Genomic DNA, 14085 nt, shown 5'->3' on the forward strand with positions numbered 1-14085 from the left:
AAAGTGTTTATGTGTATATGTATATGCACACATATATACATATTGTGGGGGGTTTTCAGTGAGTGCAATATTTTATCTGGATATAAATTACATCAAAGATCAGTTTAAAAATGCTAATGAAAACCTTACAGACACAAATATATGTTTTGCATATTACTCTACTTAATTTCCTTTCTCAGTTTTTGATATAGCGAGTGCATTGTTCACTTCTCTGATCTACTGTGTGCTTACTTCCTGCATTGATTCTATTGGATGGATTCTTGAAACCAGTCTTCTTAAGTGATATAGCAGTATAGTCCTGTAAAACAAAGTCAGGCCAATAGCAGCAAAAATGACAAATTCAGTTCCTACAATAATTGCTATCATGGTACCACTCATGCCTTGTGGAGCTGGTCCACTGTCAATGCTGCCACCGTAGCCTTTATTGAGACAGTCAGGAGGAGCCCAGCCATAATCACAATGGCAATGTTTGTGGTTGTTGCATTTCCCCCGATTATGGCACTTTGACACATTACAATCATACTTCAAGAGAGACATGCTCTTGCATTCCCTACTAATGCACAACATGCCAGTCCCACAAGGGGTGCCATCTCTCACTGCTGCAGTATCGATTATATCCATTCCAAAGTGGTAATCTGCACCCCAGCATTGGGTACTGCCAATTAAGGTTTGAATTATGGTGCGGTGTTCCACCAAAGAAGGAAGTGTCTGCACGTTAGCGCACTGGATTTGCCCACACAGGACATTCTCAGCATTACATTTCTTGTAAGTTCCAAGTCCCAGGCCACAGTTGCCAAAGCGATCACCACGAGCATTCATTACTTTGAAGCAATTGTCTGAAGCAGCTGATGCTTTCTTGCCAAATATCATTTTGCACTGCTCACTGTGAGTAGCGCAATTCCCATGATAACAGTGTACAGCACTATTGCATGGGGCACCATCTTGCATATAAACATCTTCAGGACACAATTGTGATGACCCGTTGCAGTACTCAGGAAGATCACAGTTGCTAGTTTTCGCTCTGCAAACAGTTCCAGCTGGAAGATACTGACACTTAGTGCAGCACTGTCCAAAAGCACAAGTGGCACCTGGACTCAGCCTACAATTAGATTGGCAACATGGATCTGACTTACACTTAGCTGGTGAGCCACAGTCGCATTGCTCTTCATCTTCCACTATTTCGTTGCCACAATAATTGAGATTATTTTTTGGACCAGCTGTTGGTGGAGCGAGCAAGCAGTTAGAGTTCCTTAGTTTATAATAATCATTATAACTGCAATTGCTAAACTGATCGACTTCATCTGGAAAAGCAGCCATAATGCAGGATTTTCGTTCACAAGTACAGTATGTTCCATCATGTTGCATGCCAAGATTATGTCCTAATTCATGGGCAAAAAGCACAGCAAAAAAGGACACACTGTAACCCACATAAGATTCAACACCAGATGCCCAGTGAGAGCTACAAATTGTTGCTGTGAATGCTAATCCAGCTGTCTGTCCATACAGCTTATGTACAAATAAGTGACCGGCATCATTAGGTAAATGTTTATTTAGTGTGTTTTTTCTCCAAGTATTGAAAGTTTCAAGTAATTGTGAAATTTTATCAGCAATTGCTATGAGGTTCTTTTCTGACCATATTTCCAAGCCAGCTACAGACAAAACAACACCAAGAGGCTTAAAGAATGCATTGGCAGTATGGACTATCTCTAGAACATGTGCACTGGTCAAAGTTTGATTTCTCCCAAGCTGTATATATAGTTTTTGTTCCACCACAATTGCAACTTCTACATACCTGGAGTCTGTCCACCAGTCATTTTCCGAACGTTTGGCTGGTAAATGCTCTCTCTCCGGGATCATGGCCTCTTGACGACGTTGTTCTTCCTCTGTTAGCCCACACCTCATACGGATAGTATCCTCCTTTTCTTCCAACCTATATACCATGTGCTGAAAAGTAGTAGATCCCTGAATAGGCTCAATTTCATAGGTGTCATTTTCTAAGTGCAGCAGACCCCTGAGGCCCCCTGAACAAGTGCTGAGGGTAACCCAAGAGGAAGGCTTGCCTTGGACAAAGCCACGGTAGAAGCAGTCATCTCTGATGAAAGGATAGTCCGTCTGGAGGTCCCCTTCCTTACTGTAAGTGAAGACAGGGAAATGTTTAGGGACAAAACCCCTCTTTTGCTTGAGATGAATCACATGCTCTTTTCCCTCAATTTGCAATAGGTAGGTGACATCATGGGGATTTTGTTCTCCATATCTATGGGTCAATTTCTTTGGGATGGTCACCTCATAAGAGGCATATCTAAAACCCTGTGGTGGTTTCTGATCTGCATTCCCACTCACAACATTGAATGAAATCAGCACTAGCAGCCACACATGGTGGCTAGTCATTTTCCCTGACAGTGGAAAGCAACCTCCAGAATACCCTGCTCTAGCTTTCTATCCCAGCCCCAAAAGCCTCCCACAACTCAGCTGAGAGCAGACCAGAAAGAAGATGAGGAGGTGGTTGTATGTGAGCTAGACAAGGAAAGGGAGGATTCTGACCCTGGCAACAGTCATTGCAGTTACCTTTAGAATGTAGGCGGAGCCTGGAGAATCAGAGAAATAATAGAATGGAGAATAGGGAAGCACATGGTGGAAAGGGAAAGGTGTAATAGAGATAGCTGGGTTAAAGGGTTATGGGAAGAAGAGGCAAGTGCAATGGGAAGTTGAGAAGCAGGGGACCAAGAAATGGGAGGTAGTTCAATATGTTGACAGTGTAATAATAGACACGTATGGCATGCAGGATTTGGGGTAGGTGCAAAACATCCATTTGATGAAGGGACCTTCTTTGGAATTTTACTAATATTCTGAGAATAGACTGGAGGATGTGGGGTATGCGGATATAACCCATGGGTTAGTACCTAGGTCCCCCCCCCCCCTTTTGTATTTAGATCTTGGTCAAGTTCTCACCCAGGAAAACCTGGGACCTTAGGAGTTAAAAGACCCCTTTTTAGTGTAAGTGAAGACTGGTACATTTTTAGGGACAAGGCCCCTCTTTTGCCTGAGCTTCAGCACATGGCTCTTTCTCTCAAACTGAGCAGCTAGGTAATGTCTCGGGGTTCTTGTTTTCCACATCTGGAGGTCAGTTTCATTGGGATGATCACATTGTAAGAGCTATGCCTAAAGTCCTGAGGCAATGTCTGACCATTGGACTCACTGAGTCTCCTCCATAGGATCATTGTCAACGCTTTGTCTGATAGGAAAAAGTCCTCTAGAGCACCCCACTCTGGGGCAGAATGAGCAGCAGATGAGGAAATATATTCTGTTCCTTGCAAGGAGTTAGTAGCTTTACAATTGGAATGTAGGTGGAGCTTGGTAAAGGACAGAGCAGAATGGTGAAAGAGTAGGTTATAGTTTGAATGTGCATGGAGCTTGGTCAGTGATGGATAGAACAAAATGGAGGAAAATGGCAAAGGAAAGGGAAAGGTGCCTGAAGATGATTGGCTGAAAGCATTTTAGGAAGAAGAATTAGGTGTGATAGGAACATGAGACGCAACAGAGAAAAAAAACCAGAGAAACTGACAATGGAGTAACAGAGATGTGTGGTAGGCATTTACAGAAAGACACTGTAGCCACATTACTAAACATTATGGGAGTACACATTGTTTTCTTGGTACATGATTTGAAGGAATCATGTAGCACATAAACAGGAGCAACCTCTACCAGCAGAATATGGGATGTGAGGAGCAGCAGGTTGTAATGAGTATACAGCAGAAGTGATACTGGGTGCAAGTTGCTGCAGCTCAGCCTCCCCCAGACTTTAAAATGTATATGTATTTATTTATGACTAGAAAAGCCTATCAAAAAATAATTCCTTTTTTTAAAAAAGTCAGTCTTCAGATAGGATCAAACATTTGGGCCAGTAGGCAAAATCTTTGTATTAATAGACCATTCATCTTATTGCTTTGTCGAATACAACCCTTGTTGAACGTACAGGCTAGCCTGGTCAATTGGTTGTGGTCAGAGTTGAGTTGGCAGGGAGCCAGTCAACTGAGCTTCCCATCTCTTGTGGTTGGGGAGGGGCATTGGGCATGATCCATAGTCAAATAAGAGGACCTCTGGGGGCTTAGGCAGGCCACTGTGCATCCAAGTTTCATGTGAGATAGCCTACTAGTACAGCCCACGCTAGTGTGGATAGTGTGCTAATTGAGCACAAAGATTCTGCATGCCAGTGAAAGCTGGGTTTGTGTTAAGAGGGAATAAGTTAATAACAATTATATGTGACGCATTCTGAAGTATGGGGGATTTTAAGTGGAAATCCAAACTAAACTGCTTGTCAAAAGCTAAATGACTTAAATTGCTCTCTCAGACCTCCTCCTAGACCGAATGAAGTACCCAGTTGCCTTTCAAAGAAATCAAACATACGTTGTACATGACCCAGATTAAATCACTGACTACTGTATTTTATGCTCTCACCCACCCTCAACTACAAGCAATCAGATGACATACACATACATCAGCAATCAGTTGAAATGTTTTGTTGTGGAACTCCAAGATTTCCATATACTGATGTGACAGGAATACAAATTACCGTACATCCAAATGCAATTCTTAAGAACTGATGAAAGACTTGCAAAGTCAAATATATCTGCATATTTCCCTTTCACACTTTTTATATATTCTGTCATTGTTCAGTCCAGTAATCTGCTGTGCACTTGCTTCCTGATTGTGTTCAGTTGGATGGGTTCTTGCCCTGTCTTCTCCAGCATTGCATCAGTCAAATAAACACACAGGCAAACATAGTGATGTTAAATTCTAGAGAATAATATTTTGAAGAATATTCTCAATTAATGAGAATATTAGAGAATTTCCATTTAAATTAGGAGAATATTCATTTTAATGTATTGGAAATGATATTAGTTAATATACATGTTTATTTATGGGTAAACTTGTTCAGATGGCAAACAAAAACTGTACAGATGCTTTTATTTAATGGGGCAATGCGGTGATTACATATTCTTTGATAAATAAAAATATAGAAATGTCAGCTGTTTAAATCAAGGCCACTTCACATGCTGTTACACATAATTGTATAGGTACTTTAAGTGTATAAGGCATTAAAGCTACTTTATGTAAAAAACAAAACAAAACACTGTATGACCAAGGGTATAGAATTGCTAAGAATAAGGTCACACCAAAATATAAAAAAGGCTATTACATATACAGTGGTACCTCGGGTTAAGTACTTAATTCATTCTGGAGGTCCGTACTTAACCTGAAACTGTTCTTAACCTGAAGCACCACTTTAGCTAATGGGGCCTCCCGCTGCCGCTGCGCCGCCAGAGCACAATTTCTGTTCTCATCCTGAAGCAAAGTTCTTAACCTGAAGCACTATTTCTGGGTTAGCAGAGTCTGTAACCTAAAGCGTATGTAACCTGAAGCATATGTAACCTGAGGTACCACTGTAGTTGAAATACATACGAATTCAAATGTTCATGAAATTAAATGAATAGCATTTTTAAAACTAAAATAAAAAATAAAAAATTCTGTAGCTCACATTTCAGAACTGCCAATGATGAGTGACACAATGCCCAGCAATGTAACTCACTTTTCATTACTTACACTGGCAATATCACAGCTTGACTTATTATTTACTAGATTTTTTTAATGTGGGTTGTAAAACTGGTTCTTACATTTGAATTTACAGTTTGTGGAGAATATTCTCTGGATAATTTTCTAGCAGAGAATATGCTCAAGAATATTCTCATTCTCAAGAATATTCTCACCTCACATCACTAGGCACACACCAGCTATAGCGCTAATAACAAATTCAATTCCTTCAGCAGTTCCTGCAATGACAGTGTCCTGGTTTGGTGGAGGAGGGCCGCTGTCAATGCTCCCACAATAGCCTTCATCTACACATGAATGGCACATTCTAGCATTCCCCTTAATATACATCATGCTCTTGCCACAAGGAGTCCTATCTCTCACTGCTCCAATATCAGGTTTAGACAGTCAGGAGGGGCCCAGCCAGAAACACAATGACAATATTGGTAGTTGCTGCATATTCCCCTGTAATGGCACTTTGTGACATTACAATCATATTTCAAGAGGGACCACCCTCTTGCACTCGACATTAATACACATCATGTTCTTGCCACAAGGAGTCCCATCTCTCACTGCTACAATATCAGGTATACCCTTCCACTGTGGTAGTTTGTTCCCCAGCAGTTCTCATTGCCAATAAGTGTATTAACTATGGTGCCACATTCTGCATGATATGGTCCATTATTTCATGCACATCTGTTTGGCACATTCAATGCATTGTTCAATTCTGTGATTTAGTCTGGACTTTCTTCTTTTTTAATCTCTTGCTCATGCTTTCTTTCTCTCAATCTGACAAACATTTCTCTCAAGTGCTTCCTGAAATAAATACCCAGAACAACAAGAACACAAAAAACAAATATAATTACTCCTATAATTGCTGCTGTGCTGGAATTAGGGCTAAGAATGTTCTGTGGTGGAGGGGGTCCACTATCAATGCTGCCACCATGGCCTTCACTGAGACAATCTGGAGGAGCCCAGCCATAATCACAATGACAATGTTTGTAAGTGTTGCATATACCCCTATAGTGGCACTTTTTGAAATGACAATCATAGTTCAAGAGGGATACACTCTTGCACTGCCTATTAATGCAAATCATATCAGAGCCACAAGGAGTCCCATCTCTCACTGCTCCAATATCGAGTATTTGTATCCCACTGTGGTAGTCAGTACCCCAGCATTGTCTATCTCCAGACTGTGTTTGAATTATAGTGTTATGCTGCTCTAAAGAAGGTAATTCGTCAATATTATCACATTGGATTCGACCACACAGGAGATTCGTAGCATTACATTTCTTATAAATTCCATGTCTAAGGCCGCAGTTGCCAAAGCGATCCCCTCGACCATTCAGTTCATTGAAGCAAGCCTTTGAAGCAGCTGTTGCTTTCTTGCCAAAGATCATTTTGCACTGCTCACTGTGAGTTGTGCAATTTCCATGATAGCAGTATACACCATCACTACACGGGGTGCCATCTTGTACATAAACATCTTTAGGACACCACTCTGAAGTCCCATTGCAGTACTCAGGAAGATCACAGCTGCTAACCTCTTGTCTGCAGACATAATGAGCTGGAAGATACTGACACTCAGCACAACACCGTCCAAAAGCACAAGTGGCACCTGGGCGCAGCATGCAGTTAGACTGGCAACATGGATCCAACTTGCATTGATCTGGTGAACCACAGTCACATTGCTCTCCATCTTCCACTACTTTGTTACCACAGTGTTTGAGTTTATACATTTTATCAGGCTCTGGTGGGATTAACAAACATGGAGTGTTCCTTAGCTCAAAATAATTCTGATAACTGCAGTTGCTAAACTTATCAGTGTTTGCCTGAGCTGCAGCCATAATGCAGGCATGTCGTTCACAAGTACAGTATTTTGAGTCGTGTTGCATGCCAAGATTATGTCCTAATTCATGAGTAAATGTATTAGAAAAATCAGACAAACTATAACCAACATATGATTCAACACCACATGCCCGATCAGTCCAACAGATTGTTCCTAAATACGATAATCCTCGCGTACGTCCAAAGCCCTTATATACAAATAAATGAGCAGCATCATTCTCTAGATGTTTATTTAGGGTGTTTGTTCTCCAGTCATTGAAATTGGAAAGCAGGGTGTAAATGTTGTTATCAATCACAATGAGGTTCTTTTCTGACCAAATCTCCAATCCAACAAGAGTCACGACGACACCAAGTGGCTCATATAATGAATTAGCAACATGAATGACATCTAGAACTCGCATAGCAGCAACAGTTTCATTTCTATCAATTCTCACATATCTTTCGTAATCCACAACAATTGCAACCTCTACGTAACGGGTGTGTGTCCACCAACCTCCTTCTGGAGCACCCCTAGCCACTATATTCTCTGTTTTTTGGATCATGGTCTCTTGATGCCTTTGCTCTTCTTCTGTTAACCCACATGTCATACGTGCAGCACCCTCTATTTCTTCCAACCTATACATCACATGTTGAGAAGTAGATCTCTGCACAGGCTGAATTTCATAGGTGTCATTTTCTAAATGCAGCAGACCCCTGAGGCCCCCTGAACAAGTGCTGAGGGTGACCCATGAGGAAGGCTTGTCTTGTACAAAGCCACGGTAGAAGCAGTCATCTCTGATGAAAGGATAGTCCACCTGAAGGTCTCCCTCCTTACTGTAAGTGAAGACAGGGAGGTGTTTAGGGACAAAGCCCCTGTTCTGCTTGAGATGCACTACATGGCCTTTCCCCTCAATCTGCAGTAGGTAGGTGACATCATGATGTTCTTGTCCATACCTAGGGACTAGTTTTCTTGGGATGGTCACCTCGTAAGAGGCATACATAAAGCCTTGTGGTGGTTTCTGACCTGTAGTCTCACACAAAATATTCAACAAGATCAGCACCAGTTGCCATGTGTGGTCGTTAGTCATTTTCTCTGACTGGGAAAGCAACCTCCAGAGCATCCTGCTTTGGCTTCTTATCCCAGCCCCAAAAGCTTCCCACAGTTAAGAGCAGACCAGAAAGATGAGAAGGTGGTTGTTTATGAGACCATCAAAGAAAGGGATGGTTCTGTCCATAGCAACAGTCATTGCAGTTACCTTTAGAATGTAGGTGGAGCTTGGAGAATCAGAGAAGGAATAGAATGGAGAATGGGGAAGCACATGGTAGAAAGCGAAAGACGTTGCAGAGATGGCTGGGTGAAAGGGACACAGGAAGAAATGGGTGCTCACTCTTTTCAGGTGGGCAGCAGTTGCAGCCCCTCGCTCTCTGCTGCCATCCTGGCTGTCAACTCATGCATGTTTGTCAACTGTTTTGGGAATTCCCCCAGCCAGCATGTTCTCAGGGTGGAACTTCTCTTCTTAACCCCAGCTTCAAAGGGGCCAATCAGAGGCCCCACCAGTTGGGCAGTGCCTTGCTGGCTAGCCAAACATTGGCTTCTGCCATGCCTGCACCAGGCAGCAACAGCTTAAAAGAGCTCTCTGCACTTGCCTTCTGCAGCATTGTCGGCCAAAGAGCAATCTTGCCCTTCCTCCCTTATATTTAATTGTTTTTTACATATGTAGGTCAATGTCCTATAATGTTTAACCATATTTCACTTTTTAGGTTGCTGCTTTAACCCTGCTTTATTCCTTAGGTTGTATTCCGTCTAACTGATTTTGATTCCTTATGCCTTCCTTGCTATGGTTGCTAGGCGGGAAGGAATTTGCCTGCAGATGAACTGGACCATCTTGAGGTTTTGCCTTCCCCACAGCAAAACATCACAACTTTTAGTGATTAAAGCACTGGGTGGAATCCAAGTCTTCAGGTTTTGGGTAAAGTGGTGTATCACCCTATCCTGACCCAGGAACATATTCCAGGTTACCCATTAGACAGATCTCGGTGGATGTATCTGTCCAGAAGCCAAGAATGAGACTGATGGGCCATAGAGCTTTCAGCGGTGACCCTAGATCAGCAACTTGGTATGGCCATAATCTTTGGCACTACCCTGAAAATGTTCCAGCACCTCTGGCAGAAGGCTTCCCAGAGTGGCTGGGGCAACCTAGTCCAAACGGGCAGGGTACAAATAATAAATTATTATTTTTATTATTATTTATTATAAGGCTGGAATGGATATACACCCAATGCCTGAGCCAAAATTCCACCTATACCTGTGATCAATAAAGTTGTGGCCATTTTTAATCCAAACCACTGTCTGTGCATGTTTGGTCTATTACATCTCAATTTGGTCACATGCTGGGAGGGGAGGCATTGCGACTGGGACTGCAAATTAAGTGCAATGGGAAGTTGAGAAGCAAAGGACCAAGAAATGGAAGAGAGTCCAATAAACTGACAGTAGAAACATAGGCATGTAGGGCATGCAGGATTTGGGGTATGCACATAGCATGTATTTGATGGTGACCTCCATTTTCACTATTTACTAACATTCTGAAAGTAGATGGGAATATGCGGATATAACCCTTATGTCAGTAACTAGGAATTATTTTCCTATTGTATTTAGAACTAGGTCAAACCCTCATTCCGTAAAACCTAGAATCCCACAAAAGCATCTCTCCCCGATGCTTTTTAACATCTTTATGCGCCCCCTTGCCCAGATTATCCGGAGCTTTGGGCTGGGCTGTCACCAATATGCTGATGACACTCAGCTCTATCTGTTGATGGATGGCCACACCGACTCGGCCCCGAACACACTGACCAGATGTTTGGAAGCTGTGGCTGGATGGTTTCGTGGGAGCCGATTGAAACTAAATCCTTCGAAGACAGAGGTCCTATGGCTAGGTCGGGATGGCATGGGGATGAGGGACCAACTCCCTTCTCTTGCGGGGGCCCAGTTAGTGCCATTGCCTTCCGTTAAGAGTTTGGGTGTAATCCTTGACGCCTCCCTTTCCATGGAGGCGCAAGTTACAGCAACAGCCAAGGCGACATTTTTCCACCTTTGCCGCATCAAGCAGTTGGTCCCTTACCTTTCCCGCCCCGACCTGGCCACAGTGATCCATGCGACGGTCATCTCCAGGCTTGACTACTGTAATTCGCTCTACGCAGGGCTGCCCTTGAAGCTGTCCCAGAAACTCCAGCGGGTGCAGAATGCTGCAGCGAGGCTCCTCACGGGGTCTCTGCCATGGGAGCATATTCACCCAGTGCTTTTCAAGCTGCACTGGCTCCCGGTGGAGTACAGGGTCAGATTTAAGGTGCTGCTTTTGACCTTTAAAGCCCTTCACGGCCTAGGACCCTTGTACCTACGGGACCGCCTCTCCTGGTATGCCCCACGGAGAGCCTCAAGGTCCATAAATAACAACACCCTAGTGGTCCCAGGCCCTAAGGAAGTTAGATTGGCTTCAACCAGAGCCAGGGCCTTTTCAGCTCTGGCTCCGGCCTGGTGGAACGCTCTGCCTCATGAGACCAGGGCTCTGCAGGATCTGATTTCTTTCCGCAGGGCCTGTAAGACAGAGCTGTTCCGCCTGGCCTTTGGCTTGGAGCCAATTTGATTCCCTCCCTCCCTCTCTTTCTTTTTTCTTTTCCTTCTCCTCCTGCGATGAGGCTACATTTTAATATTTTAATGTTTCATTATTTTAATGTTGTATTTTACTTTTGTTTTTAAGTTGTAATCATTCATCTTGTTTTTATTATTGCTTGTAAGCTGCTCTGAGCCCGGCCTTGGCTGGGGAGGGCGGGGTATAAATAAAAATTATTATTATTATTATTAAAAGATGTTTGAATAGCAGTTCTTCCATCTCCACTTACCTGAAGTAAGGTCCAAATGACCATATTTATTCAGCTTAGCAAACCACATTAACAAGAGACTGGTAAAATAGACAAAACCATAAAGTTATCCCAAAGTTCAAAACTGCCCACCTCCTCCCAAGGTTTCAGTGTAATCCTTTGACTTTGTTTGTTCATGGTTGATTCAAGGATGCAGTCATGATGTGGGGTCCATTGTAATTTGCAAGAAGATGCATAAACTTGATAGTGTTGTAATATAATATCTCCAGTATGTTAATCTGGGTGCATTGCAAATACTTTAGGCAATCAGTGACGGGTGCAGATTTGTATTCCAACCAGCAAGCAGCAGCAAATCATTCCTGTAGCAATTTCTGGTCTTTCCACCATCAGCCAATTGTAAATGCAGGTGGGATCCCAGATGTCGATGTGACTCAAACACGTTCCTTCTTGGTAGAGATTTCAGCCAGGAAGAAAGTGCCCACTTATAGTGATCTTGGCTGATAGTACTTACAGCACAGGTCTTTACTGCAGGAGTTAGCAGATCTCCAAGCTCTCGGCACATCAATAGTACATCTAACAGCAAGCAACAAATCTTCATTTCACAAAGGAAGACCATTTTAATCTTCAGCAGAATTTAACCCTTGCACTGCCGGGGGCACTTGTGCTTAGGGTGAAATGAGCTCTTTTAAAACTTATTGAGGGTTACTGGAGAGGAGGCAAGTGTCCCAAGCACTCATTTGTTGCTGAACATATATCAACAGTTAAAGTTAAGCATATGTTACAGCTCCACCGAACATGCAAATCAGCCTCCTTCACAGGGATGCATCTTGGGTTTCTTGCAATAAGAGTGCGGTACCAGACTTAACCATTTGGCAGCATCTGTTTCTCTGTACACACAGGCGTAGGCTCTATCAGGAAGATGTGGGTTGCAAGGCACAGTAGTGGAAGTAATAACTATTGAAGTAATAACAAATTTAGGTTGCTATAGCTAATATTTGACAACTGGATTTATCAGTTTAGTGCTTTCAAATGTTTATTTGTCTATTATTTATATAAACATGTCTCTGAACAACAAACACTACAGATAAAATCACAGAATTTTTTTTAAATGTGCAGTCACCAGATCAAACAGGATAAACAATAAAAGACAGGGAGGAGAAGATACCATTGCTCAGAAATAGCCACAGCAGTGTGTGACCCAAGTAATATCTCACAATCTAAAAAACACCCTTAAAAAATTCACTAAACAGATCTTTGCAAACTGCCTGGAGTGTATAACAATTATACATTGTGAAGTTTCTCATACCACCACCTTTGCCATATGCCTTGCCTATACTGCAGTGCTCCAACATTATTCCTCCTCGACAGTGGGAAGCAACAGCATCCACACAGAGGAGACACTCTCATCCCCATAGGCAGGTAAGCTTTGTGTTGGTTGAAGCCAGGCACTCCACTCTATAAATATTGCCATTGCTAGCATTACAAGAGCAACCCTCAAGGGCAGGAGGGAGTAGCAGGGAGATGTGAGGGAGGGAGAAATGGGGGTGGGTGGGTAAATTAAGCCTGTTAGGATGCCAGCCATGAGGGTTGCCTGTTGGACAAAATAGCAGGGGAAGGTTGGTCATATGGGTTGCTGAGAGAAGGTGGGTCAACAGGACTCTTTGGTACATGCATGACTATTGGTTCATGCAGTACTTCTCCTGGTTTGCTTAAGTGTACCTGAATTCAGGGCGAGCCTCCACCCTTTGCTACCCACCTGTCAAAATGGCCCACATGGGGGAGCTCAACATCTGACCCACTGATTATCATCACCTGTTCCCAACACAAGCAGTTCTACAAATAAGGCCTCCTCTTCCTCCAGCCCCTGAGTTTCCTGGCATCTATGATTGGGGCGCAGGAGTGAGAGAGGCAAATGGTCGATGATGTGTCAGATCGTTAAGTACTTATGGAATTCCCTGTTGTATTTGCAGTCTGCGTTTGAGATCTTGGAACTCTCTTTTCCTCCTGACTCAATCTTTTCTCTTCTTTTTTGCAAGGCATGAAAAAGATGAGGTCATTTTCTTCCTGGTGCAGCTCAAAATTCCATATTCTGCTTCCCAACCCCATGCTCTATGGCAAGAATGGGGAACCTCCAGTTGTTGCTGGACTACAAATCCCAAAATCTTTAACTGGGGGTTGATCATCCAACACTATCTGGAGGGTGTCTCGTTCCCCATCACTGCCATATGGAGTGAGCCACTGGAGCAGGAATGCTGTCAGTTTGTGTTTGTGGCTGCCTTTATTGCATGGTCTGTCTCCTCATCTTTCCCTTCAATGTGTGTGGCTGAAGGTTTAGCACCTCCCGTCAGAACCACATCTTGATCCCTTATTCCATTGTCCCAGAGGGCTGTGTGAGCGACTAAAATACCTGCCTGTAAGACTTACAGTAGTTGGGTCATTGCTGGCTCCAGCGTTGATCGGGGGATGCTATAGCATCATCTTATGTGTGTTATGATGCACAACGTGTATTGGGAAGACGCATTCGCATAGCAGCAGTGCTTACGAAGGTTTCTGTGGGGAAATGTGGCTTTTGCTCAGTGTGCAGTTATCCATTCCAGAAAACGGATGTTTCCCTCGGTATTTAGTGGAACAACATTTCAGAGGATTAGAGGATAGATAGCCTTGATAAAAAGCAGGTTTCTTACCTGTTGATGAGTCCAAGATTTTCATAAACTGATTTGCTAAGGAGAGTAACTCCACAAAATGTAGTGAAATAATAATACTCAAAAGCTTTCAGACTCAAAGTTACATTTTTGT

At 43.0% G+C, this 14085-nt stretch overlaps 2 protein-coding genes across 2 annotated transcripts; both read right to left on the bottom strand.

Moving 5' to 3' along the window:
• Positions 1-140: 140 nt before the first annotated feature.
• Positions 141-2388, bottom strand: LOC310658011 (disintegrin and metalloproteinase domain-containing protein 21-like; the record flags this gene model as incomplete). Its single annotated transcript, XM_083399486.1, has 1 exon — positions 141-2388. The coding sequence occupies one exon, from the start codon at positions 2386-2388 to the stop codon at positions 217-219; it is 2172 nt and encodes a 723-aa protein (XP_083255612.1). The 3' UTR covers positions 141-216.
• Positions 141-10109, bottom strand: LOC310657609 (disintegrin and metalloproteinase domain-containing protein 20-like). Its single transcript, XM_083398530.1, has 4 exons — positions 4571-10109; positions 1793-2131; positions 1134-1217; positions 141-298 (listed from the first exon to the last, which is right to left on the bottom strand). Exon 1 carries the CDS (start codon positions 8532-8534, stop codon positions 6321-6323), a length of 2214 nt encoding a protein of 737 aa, XP_083254656.1. The 5' UTR covers positions 8535-10109; the 3' UTR covers positions 141-298; positions 1134-1217; positions 1793-2131; positions 4571-6320.
• Between the last annotated feature and the right edge of the window lie 3976 nt (positions 10110-14085).

The sequence above is a fragment of the Podarcis tiliguerta genome (assembly GCF_965153285.1).
Source record: "Podarcis tiliguerta genome assembly, chromosome: 1".
Lineage (NCBI taxonomy): Eukaryota > Metazoa > Chordata > Lepidosauria > Squamata > Lacertidae > Podarcis > Podarcis tiliguerta.

Coding starts and splice junctions, on each gene's coding strand:
- LOC310657609 (XM_083398530.1), bottom strand. CDS start 8,534: ATGCTCTGGAGGTTGCTTTCCCAGTCAGAGAAAATGACTAACGACCAC.